General features: G+C 37.6%; 1 protein-coding gene across 1 annotated transcript; it reads right to left on the reverse strand.

Annotated features, from left to right (window-relative positions):
• Positions 1-17,452: 17,452 nt before the first annotated feature.
• LOC102477595 (zinc finger protein 32-like) lies at positions 17,453-18,374 on the reverse strand. Its single transcript, XM_014590372.2, is given in 1 exon segment — positions 17,453-18,374. A coding segment is annotated over 1 exon segment (822 nt). The 5' UTR covers positions 18,299-18,374; the 3' UTR covers positions 17,453-17,476.
• Between the last annotated feature and the right edge of the window lie 7,689 nt (positions 18,375-26,063).

Here is a 26,063-nt window from a genome sequence, read left to right on the forward strand (position 1 = left end):
GTGGGGGCACTGTACTCTCACATGGTTGACTGCGGCTTGGGTCCTAGGCCTGGCAGCGCAAATTTCACTTTCACTCTCTCTCTGTCTATGGTGAGCACATCCTATGGCAAAACCCCAAAATGAATAAGCAAATAAATAAATAAATCTTCTTTTAAAAAAGAATACAATATATCCTTGACTAAGTCAATATACCTTGTATTCTGGATGGGAAAATCTCATTTTGTATGCTGTGATGATGTACAGTGAATGAATGTAAAAAAAAAAAACTTTAAAAAACGTAAATTTAAATAAAATAACTCTTTAAAAAAAGAATACAATATATTGTCATTAATTATTGTCACCAGGTTGTATAATAGTTCACTTGGACTTATTCCTCCTACACTATCATAAATGTAATTTTTGACCAACATTTTTCCCATTTCTCTCCAAAATGATCCTAGCCTCTAATAACCACCATTCTGCTGTCTCCTATGAAATCAACTATTTAGATTCCACATATGAGTAAGATTATGTTGTATTTGTCTTTTTGTTACTGGCTTAGTTCTCTTAGCATAATGTCCTTGAGATTCACCCATACCATAGCACATAATAAGATTTCCTTATCTTTTATGGCTGAATAGTATTTCATTGGTACATATACCACATTTCTATTATCCATTCACCCACTAAGAGGTACTTTGGTTATTTCCATATTTTGGGTATTGTGCATAAAGCAGCAATAAACATAAAAGAGCATATATCTCCTTGATGTACTAATTTAATTTCCTTTGGACGTATAGCCAGTATTGGGACTGCTGGATCATATGTTAGCTCTGGTTTTAATTTTTTGAGGAAATTCCATACCTTTTTCCACAATAACTATACTAATTTATATTTCCACTAACAGTGTAATGGCTCCAATTCTTCTATAGTCTTGCCAACACTTGTTATTGCTTTTTTGGGTAATAGCCATTCTAACAGAAATGAGGTGCTGTCAGTTTGGTTCTGAATTTCATTTTCCTGAAGATTAATGATGTTGAACATTTTAAAATATATTTGTTGGCCATTGTATGGTTTCTATTTGGGTCCACTACCTATTTTAAAAATTAGGTTATTTGTTTTCTCATTATTGAGTTACCTGAGTTCCTCATATATTTATATTTTGGATGTTAATTCAGATGTATGGTGTGCAGTTCTGTTTTCCCATTCTGTAGGTTGTCCTTTGACTTTGTTGACTATTTTCTTTGCTATGTAGATGCTTTTTAGTTTGATATAATCCCATTTGTCAACTTTTGCCATTGCTGCCTGTGCTTTTGAGGTGGTTGTAGTAGTTTGACTTTGAATCCACCTTCTGTTACTTGTATCAATATTCATGCTATTACAGTAGACTTATGGCTATGATCAAGATAAATGATAAGAAAATTTATTTATCATCATTTCTAGTAGGGTAATGGATATTTCAGATATTTCATGCTGGGAAAGATGTACAGGCAGTTTGGCTCTATGAAACTTTTGCTAATAAAATCAGTATGACATAGATAACCTTAAATGTTTAGACTACTAAAATTTTTTTCCTTGATTCTCATCATTCACCAGCAATTCTTCCATTCATTATGTAAACATTCACAAGAGGCTATAAAATAGTTGAAGAGACAATTCATTTTTTTAAGGTTAAATTTACTTACACTGTCTTCTTGGAAGGCTCTCTACTTTACATTTTGCATGTAAACATAATAGTACAGTAAGGAAACACAAACTCAAATATGTTGATTACCACATAATTTCTATCACTTCATATATAAATTGCTCAAGATTTCAAATTCAAACTTAAATATAACATATACTTCAAAGAGTAAGAGAGAAAAATAGTAACAACATTTATTTAACCATTCTTCAAAATTTCTACTAAAAATACGTTGATTATGAATCAAATTTGAAATTCAAGATTACATTGAAGAAAAATGCAATTTTTCTTCAAAAAGCAACAACCAGCTCAAACAACTGTTTTTTACCTAAATAAGAAGTTAAAAGCAACTGACAATTTGGTTTGCTTATAAATTATATCATAGGCCTGTTCTATGAAGAGTAGAAAAAACCCCTCAATTTCAATTCAATTTCCTTCATTTGGAGGAGCTGCAAAAAAGGATAACATAAGAAACCTAACAAGTGTTGTGCTTGTAGGAAATGATGGTCCTATAGATAAAGTCAATTGTTACTGATATTAAAGCTGTGGCACAATAATCTTGTGATTTTTCAGTGTTCCAAAGAACAGTTAGAGAAATAAAAAAAGGAAAGCTCATAGCATCATCCTCCTTCTATCCCTATCTTTAGACATAAGCTTTCACCATATAAAGTTTTTGGGATTTTGCCTTTATCATGTTTTCCTTAGGGCAAAGAAGGGCTTTTAAATATGTTTTTAAATATAGATATAAGCAAAGTATATGTGTATATTATATATGTATTTATTTATTCATTCATTGTTTTTTAAGATGATCTTATATTTTCTTATTAAAATAGTTTAAAGTGTAGAAAAATGTAATATGTATTTGCATTGATTATATGGGGCTCACACACTAGTTACACTAGTTTAGAACTAGCCCTTGCGATCAAGATCATTTGATGTAATAATTAGTTTCATATATCTTCTGAATTAGGAGGACTTCAATTTTATTTCAGTGTAATTTTTTTCTTTTCTTTTTTTTGGAGAGGTTTTTGCTATAGGGAGCGTGCGCTCGCCAGACAGACAGAGAGAGACAGAGAGACAGAAAGTGAGAAATCACCACCCAGGGGGGGATGGCCACACCGCAATCCCTTCTCCTCCATTCTCCTCTCGGGATCTTGGGCATGCATGCACATGCGCCCAGCGTGAGTTCAAGCCACCGGGTCCAGGACTTGAACTGCAGTTGACGACATGGGAGTCCAGTGACATAGCTATTACATCAACTGCTGGTCCCTTACATCATATTTTGAATCTTGTTTGACCTTATAAAGTATGATAGCACCATTTTCAATCCAGTCTAAAGGAGAGCTTCAGTTTCAGCTCAAAGATCCAATAGTACTATCAGCAGTTGCCCAAAACAAACTCATTTTGTTTGAATTTAGCTGTCAGTTCATTTAAGATATAATCATGCTTACTTTACTAATAATGAAAAATACATAGGCCAAAGTGAAGACACTGGAACTGAAAGAACTTTGTCTTACTATTATTCACTTAAAATATACTAAAGGTTAACTTAAGAATATTTCATTATAATTAATATATTTTAAAAAGTTTTCATCAGAGAGCACGTGTGCTTGCCAGAGAGAGACAGAGACAGTGAGAAGAAAGGAGAAATCACCCTTGGGGGAGGATGGGCATCCTGCAACCATTTCTTTTATTCTCCTCCTGGATTTTGGGTATGCATGCACACATACCCCAGGTCCAGAACTTGAAAAGTGGTTGGCTATGTGGGAGTCCAGTGCCTTAACCACTACACTACTTGCTGGCCCCTAATATTTTGAATATATGGCTTAAGTACAGTGATACCTTATCTATCTGTAACTTCATTTGTCAGCAATCTCAACTCTTCACTTAGAAAAAAATTTCTTTTCACCCTCACTCAAAACAGATTTGCTTTTATGTGGCACATAATTTTTATTAAGCTTTAATAGCTATAATTTTAATAAACTTGATTATCTGGTTTATAACCCTCTTTAAAATGGAAAGCAACACATTAGGAGAGAGAACATTGGCTTTTACATTCAAAGGCATTGGCAACTGTGTGGTGCTAGAGGTGGCTTATCTACATTTTTTACTATCTAGCCTCTTCTCAACCAGCATCTTCCTTCATATTCTCGCTTATTTATGTCCCAGGTTATCTGACTGTTAGTGTGATAAAGTAGAAAGGACACTAACTTTTGATTTCAAGCAGATATGGTTTTGAATCCAGCCCTGTCATTCACAAACTCCATAACCTTGTGAAAATTAGTTAACTTTGAAGTCCATTAGTGTATGAAAAGACACATTATGTTGGAGATTCATTCCATGAGTGAGAGAGTCAAAGAGACAGTACCCACATGATCCCAATAGTAAGATCCACCCCAACCTTCAACCATCCCCAGACTATGGGCACCTGTGTGCCCAGTATATTCAGGGAGATCTCCATATTTGAATTGGAACCTTCCCATCTGGAAACTTCTTGCAGATATTTACACTTTTTCACTGCGCCACTATCTGGTCCTGAAACTTGTTGTTTAAAGGTTCAGCATTTGCTCTGCCCTGGCAAATATTCCATGTGTATTTGTAATGAATGCGTATTCTTCCATCATTGGATGTAGTCTACAAAATCAACCAATTTAAGTTAGTAGGCACTATTATTCAAATTTTCCACATACTGCCCCCCCCCCATTTAGTCTATCAATGACTAAAAGGAAGTCTTAGAATTTCCCACTCTAATTTATGTACTTCTATTTCACTATTTCAGTTTTTGCTTCATGTATTTTAAACCTCTGTTATTAGGTGCATACACATGAACAATCATTACATCTTTTTGGTAAATTGATTCCTATTTAATTATAAAATACTTTCTATATAGTAATTCCTGTCTCAATGTCTATTTTGTCTAATACTAATCTAGTCACTAGAATGCCAGCTTATCTATTTCATGGTATTTCTTTTTCTATTCATTTACTTTTAACACTCTGTGTCTATTTATTTCAATGACATTTCCTTTAAAGAGAATATATTTAAATTTTACTTATTCATCCAGTTGACAATCTGTTTTTCAATTTATGTGTTCAGTACTAATATATTTAATATAATTACTGATACTTTGGAGTTTAAGCATTTCACTTTTCATTCTCTACTTGCCCTGTATTGTCTTTGTTAATGTTTCCTCCTTTTCCATTTTCTGGGGAAATTAATTTATAATAGTATTAAGAAATATTTTATGGTACCAGCAGTTGGTGTAATGACTATGTCACTGAACTCCCATGTAGTGGATGACAGTTCGAGTACCGGACCCAGTGGCTTAAACTCAAGCCGTGTGTGTGTGTGTGCATACCCAAGATCCTGAGAGGAGAATGGAGGAGAAGGGATTGCGGCATGGCCATCCGCCCTGGGGGGGGTGACTTCTCACTTTCTGTCTCTTTGTCTCTCTCTCTTGACTTTCTGGTGCGTGCACACGCCCTATAGCGAAAACCTCTCCAAAAAAAAAAAAAAAAAGAAAGAAAAGAAAAAGAAATATTTTACTGTATCACTTCACTTGGCTTTTCCAAAAGGTAATTCCTTGGTTCTTTTTTAAAAAGCAGTCTCTTGGGACCAGCAGTTACCGTAATGGCTATGTCGCTGTACTCCCATGTAGCCAACTGCGGTTCGAGTCCCGGACCTGGTGACTTCAACTCACTCTGGGCGTGTGTGTGTGCCTGCCCAAAATTCTGAGAGGAGAATGGAGAAGAAGAGATTGTGGCATGGCTATCTCCCCCTGGGGTGATTTCTTGCTTTCTGTCTCTGTCTCTCTCTGTCTTTCCGGAGAGTGAATGAGCCCTATAGCAAAAAACCTGTACAAAAACAAAACAAAACAAAACAAATCCAGCAGCCTCTTTAGAGTTTATGCATCCTTAACTTATCATAGTCTACATGGAGTTAATATAATATCAGAATGAATATAATATCATAGAATGCATAACTTTTTAAAAGAATGACTTTATTTAACTTTATTATTATTATTATTACTATTACTTTCCAGTTTAATCACAGAGAGAGTGAGAAAGAGAGGGAAAGTGAGAAAGCATGCCACCATGTCCAGGACTTGAACCATGGTTGGCCATGTGGGAGTCCAGTGCCATTAACCACCATGCCATGTGTCAGCCCTAGGATGCATAATTTGGCATATTATATTTATATTTATCTCCTTCCAGAATGTCCTGCCATCACTATCATCCATTTTACTTGGACATTGATGATATTACTATAATTAATTTTTATTACTTTACATTTTAAACAGTAAGTTTTCTTTTAAGACATTCAGAAATAGGAACAAAAATGTTTTCTGTTTACTGGTGTATTTACCATATCAGTGCTCTTTATTCCTTGAGATAAGTTCTGAGTTTTTAGTCTGATATCATTTCACTTCAGTCTAAGGAACCTCCTTTATGATTTATTGTAGTATGGGTTTACTGATAAAAATGATCCACCCTTTATATTTTTACGCCCATTGCCACTGTCACACTTCCAGTATCAACAGAACCTTGATCACCAGAAATCATGCAGGAGAATCCTAGCTTGTCTTTTGTTTACAAGCCTCATTTTCCTCACATTCCTCACATTTCTGCCAGACTCATCCTTCGGAAATGTGTCTGATCACCTAAATTTCTCCTTAAGTTCTCCAATGTCTTAAATTCTCTAACAGCCTTCACAGTAAATGTTAGACTCTTAATCTTGGCAACTCAGAATTCTTTGTTATCTGATCTATGTCTACCTCTCTAGTATCATCTTTTGTAGTTCTGTGTCCTGTACTCCATGATAGAGATAAACCGAACTCTTTAAAGTTCCCAGACTTCTAGCTAAATTTATTGTTAGCTTGATATTTTTAGCCACTAAAGGCAACCATTTTGTTCCACAAAATAGAATAAAACAAACAAAAACTCAGGTTATCAGGCAAAATTACAAAGTACTGTCTAAACATAGAGTGGAAAGAAGTTGAGCAGGTTAGTCTCAATGAAGACTGTCAAAATTTCCCTTCATCTAACTGTATCTTCTACAAGACTGACAGCTTCCTGCCTTTTTAACTGGGTACCAATACATCTTAATTCACTGCTAACTGTAGTCTCTATTGTACAAGTTAATAATAGTCTCCATTTGTTATTTATCATAATTTGGTATCTTTACATGTATTAATGAACTCAGAAGTAAAGTAATTTGCCTCAGGTTAAATAGAGGTAGAAGACAGCATTTAACCTCAGACCTGTGTGACTATAAAACATGCAAGTATCTTTTCTTTTAAAAAGATTTTTTTGTGCATGTGTGCTAAAGGGCGTATGTACTTGCCAGAGAGAAAATGAGAAATCGCCTACCAAGGGGGATGGCCATACCACAGTCCTTTCTCCTCTATTCTCCTCTTGGGATTTTGGGCATGTATACACACATGCCTGATGTGAGTTTCAAGTTACCAGGCCTGGGACTCAAACCGTGGTCGGCCATGTGGAAGTCCGATGACATAACCTTACGCCATCTGCTGTTCCTAAACATGCAAATATCTTATTAAACACCTTGGAGTACCAGAACCCTTTCTTTTCATACTACAACATTTGTTAACCTAGATAGTGGTTAACATTATCCCACTCATGTTAAGAACCATGGATCATAAAGACACAATCCAAGGTAAGTATTAGTGATACCACTTTTAGAATAACATTCTCTTATTGGTAAATAACTCCATCAATATCATAGTTTTTTTTATCTTTAACATTTTATTGATAATCATCCCCTATGGGAGAGAATAAAAATTATTTGTAGTAAAAATAACGCCTAGTGTTTTTGATATTTTAGGAGACATTGTAATAAAAAATAATGCCTTATACATCCCTTGAATTGCTTGAAAAAAGTGAGTAATATGAAAGAAAGGTATTAGTGATTGAAATGTGTTTTCCACCAGCCCCAACAGTTGTTTTAAACATAATCTCATGGTAACAGTTTGTTCAGCCAAGATTAACATAAGCCAATATACACATTTGTAGAAAAATGTAACTTAACTACTTTGAGAAACACTGACATATTTTAGATCAAAATGCCAAAAAATCTAATTTTCTTAATAACTTTTTTAAAAATGACATCTTTTAGAGAGAAACTGTCATTAAAAACACCTCTATGGCCTTATGTTACATCTAATATACCAGATGTTGAGTTATATAACTGGACAAAAGAAAGAAGATCAACTACTATCAATAGTTATAACTCATTTTTTTTTGTAGTTAACATATGAGGCAAGTTGCCTTAAAGGTCATTAGCCACGTGTTCTGCAGATAAATCTTGGAATGGCTGCTCTTTAACTTGGCATCATTGTAAAATATTAGAAAGTTTTGATAAATATACCCACTGTATGAGTAGAAAGTTGTGACAAAAATTCTATGATTAAGAGGCCTAAAACTTTCAAGATAGGAAATGATTGTTCATATTTTTATTGTACAAAGTCAAACCATAGTAACTTCTGGCTCTTTTACCTTCTCAAATGCAGCTATCTCTTTTTTGATTTAAAATAATGCTATAAATAGAAACAGATAAGAATCAATGCATACATATGATATTTACTGGGGCTTTCAGATAATGGGGAGAAAGTTTTGATAAATATACCCACTGTATGACTATATGACTATATGGCTATATTTATTTATTTAATTGAATTTCTTCTTTTTAAAGAATTACTTCATTTTAATTTTATTTATTTATTTACTTGATTTGACCAGAGAGGGACAGAGTGCGCATGTGAGAGAGGGAAAGCGAGAAAGCAAAGTGGCTAACAATGAGACTAGCTGGTCTGGGACTTAAACTGTTGTTGGCCATATGGGACTCCAGCACCCTTAGCTGGCATGCCACCTGCTGCCCCCTTCCCCTGCCCCCCCAATTTTTCTTTGCCTTAGGGCATGTGCACTTACTGGAGATAGTCAAAGACAATGAGAGGGAAAGTGAGAAATCATACCCCCAAGGGAATGGCCATGCTGCAATCCCTTCTCCTTCATTTTCTTCCTGGGATTTTGGGCACACAAGCACACATGTCGAGTATGATCTTCCAAGTCGTTAAGTCTGGGACTTGAACCACGATTAGCCATGTAGGAGTCCAGCATCTTAACTATCATGCCACCTGCTGGCCCCATGACTTTATTTTTTAATTCTGAAGATTAAAGGGAAAAAAATAAGAGAGTATAACAAAGAATTAGTAAGTTTTTTTTTTCTTTTTTTGAGAGATTTTCACTGTAGGGCGCGTGCGCTCGCCAGACAGACAGAGAGAGACATAGAGACAGAAAGCAAGAAATCACCCCCCAGGGGGGATGGTCACGCAGCAATCCCTTCTCCTCCATTCTCCTCTTGGGATCTTGGGCACGCACGCACATGTGCCCGGCGTGAGTTTTAAACCACCAGGTCCGGGACACGAACCGCGGTCGACTACGTGGGAGTCCAGCGACATAGCCATTACGCTAACTGCTGGTTCCAAATTAGTAAGTTTTAATAAAACATTTTGGAGATGAACACTAGACAAGACTAGCTAAAAGTTATAATTTCAAATGCTGACTGCCGTCTAAAGGAAATGAATGAAAGCATTTTAGGAGTTGTGTCCTGGTGGGAAAGAGAGGGAACTTTAGGAATAGATCAATGTTAGATTTGAAGAAACCATAAAACACATATTAGAATTCACAGTTCTTATTCCATCACAATGTAGTGTAATCTCTTAGACACAGAGTTCTCCTGAGACAGTCTCCTTTCTTCTCAAATTCTCAGAATGTGTTGATTCTTTACATCAAGGTCATGAATCACTTAATCCTTCATCTGACCAGCCATATTCTGGTCTATCATTAATCTATACTGCCTTAAAACTATTTTTGAATAATTATCTGAACATGTACTTTAATTCTTAAGACTTTTAGGGCAGAAACCAAATCATTTACTGCTTGGTATGCTCCTATACCTCTAGCATAGAATGGGCATGTAAAAAGTGACTGAAACCTGTCAACCTGGTTAGTTGGACAAATGTATTCATCTCTGCTCCCTACAAAATTTCCAATAAAATTACCAGAAAGAATAAAAATAAAGTTACTGATTTACACAAGAGAAGACAGTGAGAATAGGAGAGAAAACAACAGTAGACAAAAAAAAGATAAAAAGTTGGGGGGATAGAACAATTGGATGAGGGAAACAATAAAGTAGAGGAATATGAGGCTTTAAAGCAATTGGAGGGAGAAAACAAGGTGTAAATTAGAAAGACTCAGACATTAGAGATACCACTTACTCAGAAAGGGGGTTAATATGGAGATCAAAAATAAATTGATTTAAGATATAAATTAGAATTAGAGAAACATCTAGGTTCCCATTCCCATCTAAAAAGCAGGTGCTCATTTTCTTACCACCTCCAGAGTTGATAAAAGGTTTTGTTTCAAAGAAAAAAAAAAGCTTAAAAACTCTTAGACTTGTGGTTATAAGACACAAAGACAGATATGCATAAATTGGCTAAATTAAAGCAGAATAGGTTAAATAAGGTGCATAAAAATGAATGATGAGAACACACCTCTCCACCTTCCTGGATTAATTCCTAGCAACTTAGCCTTCATCTCCTCCCTGAGGCAGGAACCTGGAAGATCCTTCTGTGAGGAAACTGAAGAGCTAAAGCAAAAGGTTAACAACTGATATTGACGTTTTATATAGTCTAACAAAGAGGAGGGGTCAACCCCCACAGTGAAGCTCACTTTCTCAAAAAGACCCACCCACTCTTGGAGTTTTCTTCAAGTTTTATAGTATGTTACCCTCAAATATGAATGAACCATCAAGGACCACTGACACTTGGAGAATTCCTTCAACATAAAAGAGAACAAAACAAGGAAGGGAACTTGATAAAAGTAGAAGCAACTCAGGAATCAGAGGAAAACTTTAAATAAAAGTATGATACACATTCTCAGAGATAAAATAATGTTATTATCATGAGATAAGAACTAGATGCTAGAAAGTTAAATAATGAAAAACTAAACATAAAGTCTTAGAAAATAAAAACATGATTCTTGAAATAAAAACAAATCTAGATACTATGTCTGAAAATAGAATGAAAGGGTAAAAAGAAAGTAAAGATAAAAAAAAATCAAAGATCAATCCAACAGTTTTATAATAGTGGAAAACAAATGAATAATAGATTATCCAGAAAGAATATAGAAAAAACAGGGGAAAAAGTGCTCAAGGAAATAATACAAGATTTCCATAAGTGAACAACATGAATCTCTAGATTGAAAATATTTCTGAGGAACCAGGATAATTAACCTAAAAAAAGAAAAAGAAAAAAAAGTATGATGAGTCTAAATAAATATATTATATTTTCTCATGAAATTGAAAATATCAGGATATTGAGAAAACCATAAAAATTTTCACAGAACAAAAAAAAAAAATGGAATTAAGAATAACATTTGGGCTGGCCCCAAAGCGTAGTAGTTAATCGAGATAGATCCCCCATAGTCAACAACAGGGCTCAAATCCTGGCTCCAATAGCTTGAAAAACATGCTAGACATGTATGTGTGTGTGTGCCCCAAATTCTGACAGGATGGTGAAAAGAAACAGAGCGGATTACAAAGTGACCAAACCTCACTGAGAGATGCTTTAACTATCTCCCTCTTTTTTTCTCTCTGGCAAGTACATATACCTACTGGCAATTAAAAAATTAAAAATACAATAATGATATCAGATTTTCTAGTAGCTGTCAGAGGGAAAAATGTCTTAAAAAGTATGATGAAAATGATTTTTATGGGAACCAGCAGTTAGCGTAATGGCTATGTCGCGGGACTCCTACGTAGTCGGCTGCGGTTCACGTCCCGGACCCGGTGGCTTAAAACTCATGCCGGGCGCGTGAGCGTGCATGCCCAAGATCCCGGGAGGAGAATGGAGGAGAAGGGATTGCGGTGTGACCATCCCCCCTGGGGGGTGATTTCTCGCTTTCTGTCTCTATGTCTCTCTCTGTCTGTCTGGCGAGCTCACACGCCCTATAGTGAAAAAAAAAAAAAAAACCTCTCAAAAAAAAATTATTTTTATTTCCCAGATGCTCTCTACAGACAAATTATACAGATATTGTGAGGACAGCATATTGTCACTTTCAAACACATAAGATTTAAAAATTTTTACCTCCAGTCCTTTATTTTCAGGTAGTTACTCTAAATGAGAAGTGAATTCAAGAAAAAGAAGAATGCACAAAATTTGGAAAGAAGAGATTTAACCCTAGAGAAGTGAAAGCAGTTTCCAAGATGATGGCAAAGGCAAGTGCTAGGACGAGTGCTATGCAGCAAACCTAGAGAGCAACAGTTTAAAGGGAGTAGAATAATTTTGGAAAGAGCAAGGAACTGTTAGATTTTCTAAAAATAGGATTGGCTATGTGGAAAAGCAAAACAAATGTCTGTTGGAAGCTGTGCGAAAAATTAGCAGTGGACAAAAATGAAAACCTAATGGATATAATTACAAAAGAGTGAGGAAATTATTGTTATTATTGTAAAAATTACTTAATTTTATTCATTCATTCATTCATTCATTTAAATTTGACCCCCCCCCCACACACACACACACAAGGAAAGTATGAAAGCAAGCCACCAGTTCAGAGACTTGACCCATGGTCAGCCATGTGGGAGTGTCCAGCACCTTAACCACCATGCCTGCTAGCCTCCAAGTGAGAAAATGATTAACGCTGAGGGGAAAATAAAATTTGACTGGGAAATTAAATGTAATAATGTGACCTGGCAGCAAATAATAATACAGGTACTAAATACTGACTTTATAAAAAAATTACGATATATTAAAATTGGGGAAAAATGAAAACAGGGTAAAACTGCTGTTATCTTTAAATATGAGGAAGTTAAAAGCCTAAGTTGATAAATCAAGACATAACAGATTAGGCAAGTTATTTTTCCATACATAGTTAAGTGCCAGAAAAAAGCCATGACAATGAAATTGACTATCTCTGGTAGCAAGATAGGTTGGAGGCATGGGACTATTGTTTCCATTATAAGCCTTTAAATTCTGTGCATATCTCACTTTGACAAAGACAAAAATGAATGATTATTGAATATTGGAATTTACCTTATTTATGGTAAGACAGTTCAATCCATTTTACCTTGTTGCCTAAAATGTCCAAACGTCTTTGGGCCCTCAAAGGAGGGGCCAAAAACACTTATTCTCCTTTCATCCAGAAATAACTGCCTAAGGAGGAAACTGGAGACCACGGCAATTTCTGCATACTACATCTCAAAAATCAGCCTAGAAGGACCAGCAGTTAGCGTAATGGCTACGTCGCTGGGCTCCCAAGTAGTCAAATCCCAGACCCGGTGGGTTAGACTCACGCCGGGCACATGTGCATGCGGGCCCAAGATCCTGAGAGGAGAATGGAGAAGGGATTGTGGGGTGGTCAGCCCCGCTGGGGGGTGATTTCTCTGTCTCTCCGTCTCTCTCTGTCTTCCTGGTGAGTGCGCGCACCTTAGAGCAAAAACCTCAAAAAAAAAAAAAAAAAAAAAAAAGGAAGCCTAGAGAGGGGGCCCCTTCTTTCAAATATTGCCTGGAAAGGTAACAGGGATGTTCCCGGAGTCAAAACTCAGCATCCCTATTGGAAGGAATCTTTATTTACAGCTCTAGATTCCGGGAGGAAGACCTTTCTTTTAACACTTCCGGTACTCCATCCCCTACTGGCTCCTCCCCAGCACGGATGAAGGGCTTTATCTTATTGGTGGGTTGGAGGGAGAAGAGAAACGGGGCATTTCCGGTTCCGTTCCTCCCACTCCTCGAGGGAGCGCACACTCTGAGGAGGTGTAGCGCGAGGCTGTTCCTCCGCGTTGTGTCAGGTAGAGTCTGTAGAACCCGTAACCAGGAAGGCCCCCGAGTGCGGAAGTCCTTGTGTGGGCTCAGTCGGCCCAGGATCTGCCGTTCACAGGAAGTCCACGGTTACCTCATTCCCGCTACTGGAGCTTTTAGTAGAAGTCAAGGTGACGTTTTGTGTCCAACAGCCAACTACCCTGTTGTCCTTAGTGGGGCCGCATCTAATCTAAACATTTACTCTATGATGGTACTTTTAAGATTGATCTGTGGTCAACTTGGTGAAAGTGTATACATACCATTTTTGTACATTTTAAACTTTATGGACTTATCTAATATTATTATTTGTATTAATTGATGAGATCTCTAATGAGAATAATGGAGAGATTAAGCTACATTTCTTTCATTTTCAAGCTACCAACTTTGTAAGTAAAAGCTGTCAGTGGAAAAAAATAACATTTTAAATTCCTTTCCTAGGAAAACGTGGAAGTTAGGAATATGAGAATTCAGGAAAGGGAAAAGCTAGTGAAAGAGACATGTGTTTTCCCACTGTGTTCCAGGAGAATGAGGTCAACTCATATTAGGAAATTGATTTCTAAAGCAAACATTCTTTGTAATGTAATTATTGAGCATTTACTAGGTGTCAAGTATGGCTTTAAAGTGAAGGATACAATAGTGAACAAAGCAGACAAAAATCTCTGCTTTTGTGAAGATTACTTTCTAATGCATAACGAACCATAAATAGTCATAATGAACCATATGGATAACGAACCATAAATAGGCATATTATGTAGTTTGTTAGATGATAATGATTGTTTTGGAGAAAAATAAGGACAATTGAATATGGAATGTTGAGGTTAGGGATGAAAATTGCATTTTTTTAAAAAAAAATTTATTGTTTTAAATTTTTCCATGGGGCACATGCTTGTGGGAGAGAAATTAAGAGAGGTAGTGAGAGGGAAAGTAAGAACTCCCCAGGGGGGATGGCCATGCTGCAATCCCCTCCTGGGATTTTGGGCACACGTGGTACATGTATCTGGCATGATTTTCAACCCTTCAGGCCTGGGATTTGAACCATGGTCAAGCATGTTGGAGTCTAATGCCTTAACTACCACGCCACCTGCTGACTCTGAAAATTGCAATTTTAAAGTAGTATGTCATTTGAGAAGAGACCAAGAGGCAGCATATCATGTTTTTTGTTTTCTTTTTTTTGTACATGGGAATTTTCTAAAATATATGTATTAATGGAGAGACCAATTTATTTTTCTAAATCTCAGTTCTGTTCCTATTTCTATACTGAAAAGCAAGTTTGGAGAATGACACATGACCACATTGGTTGGCCTTACTATTACTAAGTGCCTCTGAATGTGCCTCACTAATCCTTTATTCCTTTAAGTGGAATCCCTATCACGTTTAGCTCATTTGGCCATTTAAAGCTTTTGTGCTTTGGCTAACTTGTATAGTCATCCTTGAACAGACAAAGTTGCTTGCCTTTTAATTATGAACATTATACATACATTTGTTATGAATTGACCTCCAAGAAAACATAATAATCTCCTATCATCTAATGTTTTTCTTCAGCCGGCACAATTCCTTGTTCTCAAGTCTGCTCTGTCTGTATTAGTATAGGTAATGTTTGTTTGATACATCTTTTACTCCTATCCTTTTACTTTTAATCCATTTATGGCTTTGTATTTAAAGTAGATATCTTAGACAACATTAAGCTGTGTTGTGCCTTTTTATCTAGGACGACAATTTTCCTTTTTAACTGATGCCCTCAAACGTTTACATTTAATGTAATTATCAAAATTATTAACTCTAGCCTGCTGTCTTACTAGTTGTGTATTATTTGCTGTTTTCTATTATTTTCTGCCTAATTTTTGACTGAACACTTTTTATGATTCATTTTTTTTAAGAGAGATTTTTGCTGTGGGGCACATGTGCCCACTGGAGAGACAGAGAGAGAGGGGAGAGAGGGAGATAGAAAGTGAGAAATGACCCCCTGGTGGGTGTTGGCCATGCCGCAATCCCTTCTCTCATCTTTTCCTCTCAGAATTTTGGGCATGCATGCAAACTCCCCCAGTGTGAATATTAAACTGCCAGATCCAGGACTTGGACTGTAGTTGACTACACGTGCATGAGTCCAGTGACGTAACCATTATGCCATCTGTTGGTCCCATGATTTAGTTTTTTTAATCCACTATTGATGTATTATTTGTTCTTTTTCAAGAAACTTTTTTTTTTTTTGGAGAGATTTTTGTCATAGGGCGTGTGCGCTCACCAGATAGACAGAGAGAGACGGAGATAGAAATCGAGAAATCACCCCCCAGGGGGATGGCCACGCAGCAATCCCTTCTCTTCCATTCTCCTCTCGGGATCTTGGGCACGCATGCACACGCGCCCCGCGTGAGTTTTAAGCCACCGGGTCTGGGACTCGAACCGTGGTCAACTACAAGGAAGTCCAGCGACATAGCCATTACACTAAACTACTGGTTCCTCAAGAAACTTTTTTAATGGTTGTCCTAACAGTTATAGATAGTGTTCATCTTTGAATAGTCAGAATCTATATTATAATACTGTACATGTACTATAAGGATCTTTCAACATTGCACTTCCTCTCAATATGCTATTGTCATATATTATCTTAAATTTCACAAATTCTGTCCTGCTGAGTTAAGGCTGTTGTTGAGCCTGTTGAAGTTGTTCCTTATCTCTATTACATTTTAATTTCTATCATGTCTATTTGATTGTTTTGTTATAGTTTCAGTTTCTTTATGAAATTACCATCTAGCTTTGCATGCTGTTTCTCTTTTCCACTAAAGCCTTTTAAATACGTTAGTTATTTTTAAATCTCAGTGTTATATTTATAACACCTGCATTGTATCTGAAACCGGTATATTTATGGCTTTGTTTCTTTTTTTGGGGGGAGAGATTTTCACTATAGGGCGCGTGCGCTCGCCAGACAGACAGAGAGAGACATTAGAGACAGAAAGCGAGAAATCACCCCCCAGGGGGGATGGTCACGCCGCAATCTCTTCTCCTCCATTCTCCTCTCGGGATCTTGGGCACGCACGCACACGCGCCCGGCGTGAGTTTCAAGCCACCGGGTCCAGGACGCGAACCGCGGTTGACTACGTGGGAGTCCAGCGACATAGCCATTACGCTAATTGCTGGTTCCCATGGCTTTGTTTCTTGACAGTTGATTATTTTGACTTTCTTTATTGGTTGTCTCCTAATTTTTTGTTTGCATTTGGACATCTTGTGTAGGATAGCAAAGAGACCATCTTTTAAAAATTTTTAAATTTTTATTTATTTATTTTTTTAGAAATTTTTGCCTAGGGTGCGTGTGTTCACCGGACAGAGAGACAGTGAGAGAGAAAGTGAGAAATCACCCCCCAAGGGGCATGGGGAGATGGCCATGCTGCAGTCCCTTCTCCTTCTGAGATCTTGGGCACACATGCACATGTGCCTAGCATGATTTTGAAGCCACAGGGTCAGGGACTTGAACTGCAGTCAGCCATGTGGGAGTTCAGTGATGTAACCACTATGCCATGTGCTGGTCCCAAGACAAATAATTTTTATGCCTTGAAGTGGCATAAAATCTTCCCTTTTTGGCCCTTAGTCTCTTAGCACAGGGAGAAGTTGGTTCAGTTAAGTCAGAAGCAGGCTTTATTTGCATTTTGTTATTGCTGTGGTCATTTTCTGTGCAGCATCAGTTTTCAGTCTTTTAATATTACTTTGTGTTTACGGTGGAGGCTGGTTTTCCAAAGGTTTTTCTGAATGTCTTTTTTTTTTTTTGTGATAATAAACAAGACATTTATTTTTCATACTCATTTGGGGGAAAGGAGAAGTCAGTTTGCCCTACCTGGTGAAGGTCTTTCTCAAAAGATTCTCCATTAATTCCATAGAATCTGATAGGTTGCTTGATCTCAGATAATGTTGTATTCTTCATAAAATGAACTTCCTTTGAAGAGTGGTCAAAGGGTGAGCCTTTGTGAGCAGCTTCGTTGGTGCACAGCCAGACTCCCTCTCTGGGTGAAGCTTTTTCCACTCTGGCCACACAGATAAGGTGTCTGTCCTGTGTGAATTTTGCCATGCAGAACACAATTCCCCCTTGTGTGGAAACTCTTCCTGCACTGGCTACAGGCATATGGCTTCAGGCCTGTGTGGACTCTGATGTGAACAATTAAGCTTCCTTTCTGACTGAAGGCTTTTCCACACTGATCACATCTATAGGGCTTCTCGCCGCTGTGAACTCTTCTGTGAACAGCAAGGTTACTTTGATTCCTGAAGCTCCTCTAACAAATAGCACACTCGTAGGGTTTCTGTCCAGTGTGGAGTCTCTCATGGATGGCCAGACTACCTCGTTGACTAAAGCTTTTCCCACACTCCTTGCACTGATAGGGCTTCTCTCCTATGTGTATTCGCTGATGTGTAACAAGATTGCCTTTGACCCTGAAGCTTTTTCCACAGTGGGTACACTCAAAAGGTTTTTGACCAGTGTGGATTCTTTCGTGTAATGTTAGACTACCTTTTTGCCAGAAAGATTTTCCACATTTGTGGCATTCATAGACCTTCTGTCTTACTCCAGGTGAATCTTCCTGTAGTGTCTTAGAATCTGGGGATTTTTGTTCCAGCTTCTCTCTTCTGAAAGAATTCTGGAAATCCCAGCTTGAGGATCCTGTGGCCTTGGAATGATCATATTTGTGGTGGGCTTCTATCATCACATTGAAAAATGCTACATTCTGGGCATATCTTCCATGACAGTCCAGCAGGGTAGCTGTTGGAAATCCAAACATGTCCACTCCTGCTCTACGTCCTTAGTCATCACCTCTTCATATGATTCTTCCATGGGCTGTTCCTGAGCACCGCAGTAGCACTCACCTGCAGATACAAAGCTCTGAATATCTTTTTAATTCTCTGTTTTAGATCTTCCCTTTGGTCTGGGTCTCAGAGAACATCTTGTTTCATGATCTTACTCTTTTTCCAAAAGTAGACAGTTGTTGCTTGTTACTCAGCTTTAGTAGCATGGGGATAGAGGTCCACATGTGTGTGTATGTGTGTGTGTGGTTTTGTTGGTGGATAGGTTATTCTCTGTGGTTCTAATAAAGGTTAAGACTTAAGTAGATGTCCCAGATCATGGCAGTGATATTGCTCATAATGTCACCTCTAACTCAGCGGGAAGAGACCTTTAATGGGCTGGGTCTAGCATTTGTTCCTGCCCCTAATCTAGTGGTAAAGATATCTTTTGTTTATTTATTGTTATTTTTTGGTTTGTCAGAGGATGTACATGTATGCCAGAGAGACAGAGTGACCAAGAGAGACAGTGAGGAGAAAGCACCTCCCCAATGGGTGTGGTCATGCCACAATCCCCTCTTTTCTATTTCTCCATCTTTTTGGAATTTGGGGTGCACATGCACAGGTGCCTGCTATGTTTTTCAACCTCTGGGACAAGGATTGACCATACGGGATATAGCTGCTTAACCACTGGGTGATGAGGTCAGCCCTATTTATTTTTAATATTTAGATTTATTTATTTATTTTTGTTGCTGGAGGAGCACACGCACTTGCGGGGGCGGGGAGCAGAGAGGGGAGAAAACCTAATAAGGTGTGGTTATGCACAATCCTTTTCCCTCTATTTTGTATCCTATCAGGATTTTGGGCATATACAAACATGTGCTTAGTATGTTTTCAAGCCCTCAGGCCAGAAATCAAACCATGGCTGGACATATGAGATCCAGCTTCCTTAACTACTGTCCTGTAGGGCTGGTCTGAGAAGTTTTTTCTATGGCCATTTCTTAGCTACAGTTGTTTTTCAAGGCAAATAGTGTTTGTTTCCCTTTCCTCAACAGTTTAAGGCCTTGTACTTAGGAAGAGATAGGAAAGAAGGATCCAGGTTGGGTTTTGTCTTCTGCCAGCAGAGGCTGTCCCCTTCCAAAGATGGCATCTCAGGAGACGTTTTCTTAGTTCTCTCATCATTATTTTTATGAATATTTGGCAGAGTCACTGGCAAAGAATCTGAAAGTGTATGGAAGTTCCCTTTGTGTTTGCAGCTCTCAGGAATTCCGTTTTCTCTGAGTAACCAATTCTTTAACTACTTTAGCTCAATTCTTTTTATATGTGTCCAACAGCATCTACTTGAGGTTCAGTGAGTTCTTGCTTTCCATCTATATTTGGAGATACCTACTTTTTCTTATATTTCATGTTTGTTGCCCTACAACCTTAGCTAAGTGATTCATTCGAATATTATAGATTTTCCAGCCTTTTATTGTTGTGCTCTCAGTGTGCTGCTATGTGGAACTTAAATACTGAACCACCACACCTTGAGTGTAGAGTTGAATCAAGCATTGATACCATAAAGACTGACATGTAGGATAGTTGGTCTCTCCATATGTTCTATTCATAGCACTTGACTGTTGAGTGATGCTCACAAGCTGAAAAGTCTTGTGTCTGTTCTAGTAGAGAAGACATAGTTGGTTAAGACTATCTATATACTATATTTTTTTTTTTTTAGTAGAAGAAAAGAAAACTGATGAAAAATACAAGCAAAAGTGGCTGAGCTCAGAATAATGCTGAGCAGTGTTGGAAAACCTGTTGGCTGTCTCGCTAGCTCATATCATGGCATCTATTTATCTACAATCTTAAAGGATAGTTGATCTTTTCAACATAGCTAATATGTAGTGAGACTGCTGACTTTTTGGCATGTACATTTATACCATCTGGCTACACAAGCATGGAGCCCTGTTGATGAGAGGATGGTACAGCTATTATTTATTGTGAAATTTAGCCATCTCATTATAGGTGAATGAAACTCACATTGTGTCAGAGTATCAAGTACAATAAAAGCTTTATCTGCTTTCCTCTCCTTCCTGCCAAATATACACTATAAACACATTTTACTTTGGGAAAAGACTTAAAAGTAGTCTGAAGTGAAGACTATTCAAAGGTTTCTAGTTTCTGTAGTAAGAACCCACAACAGCAAGGCAGTTGCAGATCAGAGTGATCTTCAAGGTAATAGGATACTCTTTAAATCCCTTAAACTGTTTTATTATACTAACTTTTATATGGTGTAAGAAAATAATAGGGAGAATCCCATAGTATATTGTTGGACCTTAAGTTTTAAAAATTGAATTTGTTTTATATTCAATTATTAAAAATGTAAATCCTTAAAACCTAATCTGTAAGTTACTTGATGGGATTGTATTGCTACTGAACACTGGCAGTGACACTACTTAAATAGTAGTCTTTGTTCTATTCCCTGCACCCACTGCTTCTTTCACACCAAGCAAGGTCTTTCTTTTGTGCCTTAAAATTTCTGTACCAGCTCACCATGTTTTATGCAGCTTTCAGATAGATGGCCCCAGGGCCTGGTCTCTCAGCAACAGTGCAGCCCTCACATCTGATTCTTTGCACAGCTCAAACTAGCTGTGTGTTTTAGTGTATGTTTTTATATAGTTACATATTTATGTTTATCCTAACAATAGATGATATGGCTTTCAAGCACAGAAAAACATGTGTGTCCCCTTTATAGCTCTCTACAACATGCAGGACACTGCTCTGCTGCCATATTGTTCCTTTGGGTTAGGAAGAGAAAGAGGTAAATACCAAGCTACAAATTACTGACATTTTGAAAATCTTACTAGCCAGTTATAATTACAAAATGATTGCCTGGGTAAAAGGTGCAAAGGAAGGATACTAATTTTTATTGAACATGGAGTAATTTACAGGCAGTAATTTAATATGTATTTATTTTTAAATTTTCAATATTTATATGTAGGGCATGTACCTGTGTGTGTGTGTGTGTGTGTGTGGCAGGCTTCACTATTCTAATTTTGATAGATGGGAAAAATGATCTCAGAAATGAATACACTTGTCTAAGGTCACATAAATAATACTGGGAAATAGATAATAAACACTGGAGTGTCCACTTACATAGCCAGTGTTAGAGGTAAGTCATTTCCTCTTATAAACTCACTAATGACTATCATGACATCAAGGTGGGACTCCTTTCCAATGAGTATCTGATTAAGCACCCCCAGGATAATACCTTGGGATCCTGTTTAAGTCCTAAATTATAAAGAGCCTATGTCAGGGTAACAAGTATGGAGCAATCTTCTGTTGGTCTTATCAAGATTCAGTGGATGAAAACATCCTTTTTGGTTTAGAAATTTCTACCAGAGATACTAGAAGGCGTTATTATATTGGCCTTTGGGAACAAAACTATTAGTTGGCAATAACTAATAGAGATTTACTAAATAGTTATCTTAGGTATGCATACAACATTCTATATCAGGGATGGAAAAATGTTTAAAATAAGAGCCAACTACAGAAGGTTTTGTGTATACAGGGAGTGGCAAGATTTGTATCAGAAGGATGCTTTTGGTTTGGAAGTGGAAAAGATGGCAACCATGAAAGACTTACCCTTTCTGCATTAATGGTCTAAGATAAGGTTTGGAAAATAAAAATTCTGCTGCCTGGGGCTGGGAACCAGCATCAGTAGATTTAAAAAATCCTCAAGTAATTATAATATGGAACAGGTTTGGAAACTACTGGTCAGAATTTTGTTTCTCAAAATACGATATTGGGTGCTTCTTAGAAATACATAATCTTAGGCTTCATTTTACATCTACTCAATAATCTGCCTTTTTAAAAAAGAATTGCTTTTTATTTAACTTTATTTATTTGTTTACTTATTTATTTATTTTGTAAATTTGACCAGAAAGGGACAGAGTGAAAGAGAGAGAGAGGGGAAGTGAGAAAGTAAACCACCAGGTCTGGGACTTGAACTGCAGTTGGTCATGTGGGAGTCCATCTCCCCTAACCACCTTTTCACCTGCCAGCCCCAATAATCTGCATTTTTATAAGATCCCCAAATGAATCTTATGCACACTAAAGCTCAAGAAGTAATGGGCTATAAAAGTTTTCTATATATTAGAAGCACATGGAGAGTCTTTAAAACATAATGATATTGTGGCCTCATCCTATAAAGACTGTAATTCATTTGGTGTATGATGAGGCCTAGACTTCAGGTGATTCCAATCTGCATTCACAATTGTGAAATTGAAGGCTAAGCTGAGTGCCGAAAAAGTTTGCATAAAAAGAATCTAGAATTTGCTCAGGTAGCTTGGGAGGTTAAAAGGAGAAATTTAGGGATGCTTATAGTACATAATACAGTAATATGTGAAGAAACTGAACTTTGAGAGGAAATGTTTTTCCATGAGAAGCTTCCATGGGGGGAGAAACAGAAGAGAGTGAATAATGAGTGGTTGAAGGACTTTAAAAATACAGAAGTTAATAATTTATGTTATTATTGGTGATGTCATAAAGCAGGACAGAAGGTAACCATAAAAGAATTTGACTCTACCAATGCTCAAATTTCTTGTGATAAGTGTGAAAGTCCTCACAAGATAATGAAGGATGGAGGCTTAGGGTATTTAAAATATAACTAAAGGATGATTAACTCCAGAGAGCTGAAGGATTTAGAGTTGGAGGCTTCTTGTTATCAGTCATTCGGAAAACAAATGTATGAAGGGACTTTGGAAAGTTTGTGGAAAATAGATTTAAAGTACAAGTTTATTTTGGTGTAAAATATTTTTGAAATCCATACGTATGTTTTTATAATACGTATTTCCATGAACTTTTGAAGATCCCTCATGTCACATAAGGATAGTCATTCCTTTGATCACCAGCTTCTTCTTTAGGAGTGAGTAGTAGCTCTGCAGCCTGAGTCTAGGTCAGTGTCTCTTTCTTGCTCTTTTATTATCTAGCATTGTTTTTACTCGTGCTGTCTTTTAGTCAGGTATTGTTTTCCAAGCTTCATCTAATTTCAGTCTTTATATTGTCATAATTCACTGAACTTCCTCTTAAGGAAGGAAGGGGATTATTCTGAAGTCTTTTTCTGTCATTTCATAGATCTCTCTTTCTTTAGGATCCATTGCTGGAGATACATTAGGTTTTTTTTGGAAGTGTAGTGATGTGATGAGCCTTTGTAATTTTTGTGTCCTTGTATTGGTGTCTGTGCATTTTAGAAGATAGCCACTTTTTTGGGCTTTTGTAGGTTTTCTTGGTACACTTAGACCTTCACTATTTACTCTAGCCTATGATTCTGGATGGGCTGGCTGATAATACCCTAGGCAGAGAGATCTTGCTTTTAGGTTGTGTAGATGGCGGGGATGCCATCCTTTTTCCAGCTGACTAGGTTTTGCAATTTAGCAAGCAAACTGGCCAAAGAGTGGGATCAGACTGAGCTACTGGCACTATAATCACTTCTGATTGCACTGGGCCATAACGTGTATTTCCTGGCCAGATGGTGCCACTATTTGAGTTTTGCAGTTGGACAAGATTCAGGTATGACCCTGAGATTAGGTGGAATTGATCAGAATGGATAGGACAAACTGCTACACTCAGTGGGAATGCATGGTCAAGGTTTGTCTCCCGTTTAGGGAGGGTTTTGGACTTAAACTCCTGGGTGTGGAGAAACTAGCCCCTGCATTTTGGGAAATAAACTGTGGTAGTTTTTTTCTTCCTTACAGGGTTCCTAGGTTAGATTGAAGGCTGGTCTTGGGGGCCAGCTGCCAAGGGATTAAAGCCTGGTAGAACTTTCTTTTACTTTTTCTTTTTAAGAGAGAGATTTTTGCTGTAGGATGCATGTGCTTGCTTGCAGTTTATATATACAGAGAGACAGAAAGCAATAAATCACTTCCCAAGGTGGTAGCCACACCACAATCCCACTCCTCCAATCTCCTCATGGGATTTTGGGCACACATGCACATGAGCCTGGTGTGAGTTTGAAGCCATTGGGTCTGGGACTTGAACCACTGGTCCACTACATGGGAGTCCAGCAACGTAACATTTATGTCATCTGCTGGTTTCAAGCCTAATAGAACATTCTACCACTTCTTGGAGTGACTAGATTTTTAGATAAGCTGTACTGTTAGCTGGTGGATCTGATCAAGGTCTACAGCTGGTAGGTACACAGAAGTATCGAGAACTGTGCTGATAGTCATTGTGGACTCTGCCTTCTTGCTTTGTTTCTAAATGACTGTAGGTAGTCTAACCATTCCCTGTGAGACCAGAGTGGACTTTCTAGGAGACATCTTGGAAACTAGGGAAGCTGGATTTTTGTTTTTAGTTCTCCTTTGCCCCTGTAGAACCTATGATCCCTGGGGAATCTACTCTGTGTGATGTTGTCTTGACTTAGTAGAGGGGGAGGGGTGATGTGATCAAGTAAGATGATATAGTTTACTCTTTAAGTGCAGTTTTCATTTTGTTCTGTGGTCCATGCAGGTATCTTAGGTTTAGGCCTAATTTGGGGTGTTTTTACTAAGGCATTCTTGTCTTTGGGCAGTTGTTAATAGACTGTTCTGGGGGGAGGGTTAGGAAAGCTTGGGACTTCCTTATTCTGCTCAGATGTTCCTCAGTGAGATATTTTTTTTTTGAGAGGTTTATGCTATAGGGCACATGCATGCGCTCGCCAGAGAGACAGAGAGACAGAAAGCGAGAAATCACCCCCCCGGGGGGATGACCACGCTGCAATCCCTTCTCCTCCATTCTACTCTTGGGATCTTGGGCACGCATGCACACGTGCCTGGTGTGAGTTTTTAGACACCAGGTCCAGGATGTGAACCGCGGTTGACTACGTGGGAGTCCAGTGATACAGCCATTACGCTAACTGCTGGTCCCCTCAGTGAGATTTTTAAATTAAAGTGATTACATTGTTTTGTGAAGGTGCTTAAGGGGATAAGATTTTTAAATTTTAGATATTTACTTACTTGTAAGACCCACCTTCCTCTATATTCCTGGAACAACACCTTGGATAACTATGGTGTCATGATAGAATCATTTAGTTTTCTCCGATTTACTAAATAGTATGCTACTTCCTTATCTATTTGATTGCTTGCATTAGTTCTTTATACTGTGTATTAATATCATTCTCACAAATTAACTAAAAATTAAATGGGTATAGGTGATTATAAAATTTATGTTGGGGCCCAGCCAGTGGTGTGGTGGTTATGGTGGTTGGATCCCACATGGTAAAGTGCATGGTTTGAGTTCTGGACTTGTCCCTGAGAAATACATTAGGCGTGTATGCCCAAAATTGTGAAAGGAGAGAGACATGGAGGAAAAGGGATCATAGTGGGCATGCTTTCTTACCACCCCATCACCTTCCCTGGTCTCTCTCTGATGAGTGCACATGCCTTCTAGCAAATTAAAAACAAAATTTAGTGTGGGCTACTCTCTTTTCCTTTCACTCAATCATGCTCTAAGCCCATCTTCTCATACTTTTCTCAAACACCAACTAAACTTAATTTGTTCAAAATGTTTCCCCCTACCTCTTGCTAGCCTCTCTGCTCTTTCTCATCTCTCTTGTTTGGAAATTAACACCTATACAACTTGTTTCTTGGCCGTCATCATTGCTCACCTCCAATTTTTAGCTCTTCAAATGATATCACGCTTCTCTCTCAACACATATGCTACTAATTCAGCTACTCTACATGTTTACTCCTCACATTTATACAAAACACATTTAAACTTTCACTTTCATTTTCATCTGCATTTCTTCTG

The sequence above is a fragment of the Tupaia chinensis genome, unplaced genomic scaffold, assembly GCF_000334495.1.
Source record: "Tupaia chinensis unplaced genomic scaffold, TupChi_1.0 Scaffold000437_1, whole genome shotgun sequence".
Taxonomy (NCBI): domain Eukaryota; kingdom Metazoa; phylum Chordata; class Mammalia; order Scandentia; family Tupaiidae; genus Tupaia; species Tupaia belangeri.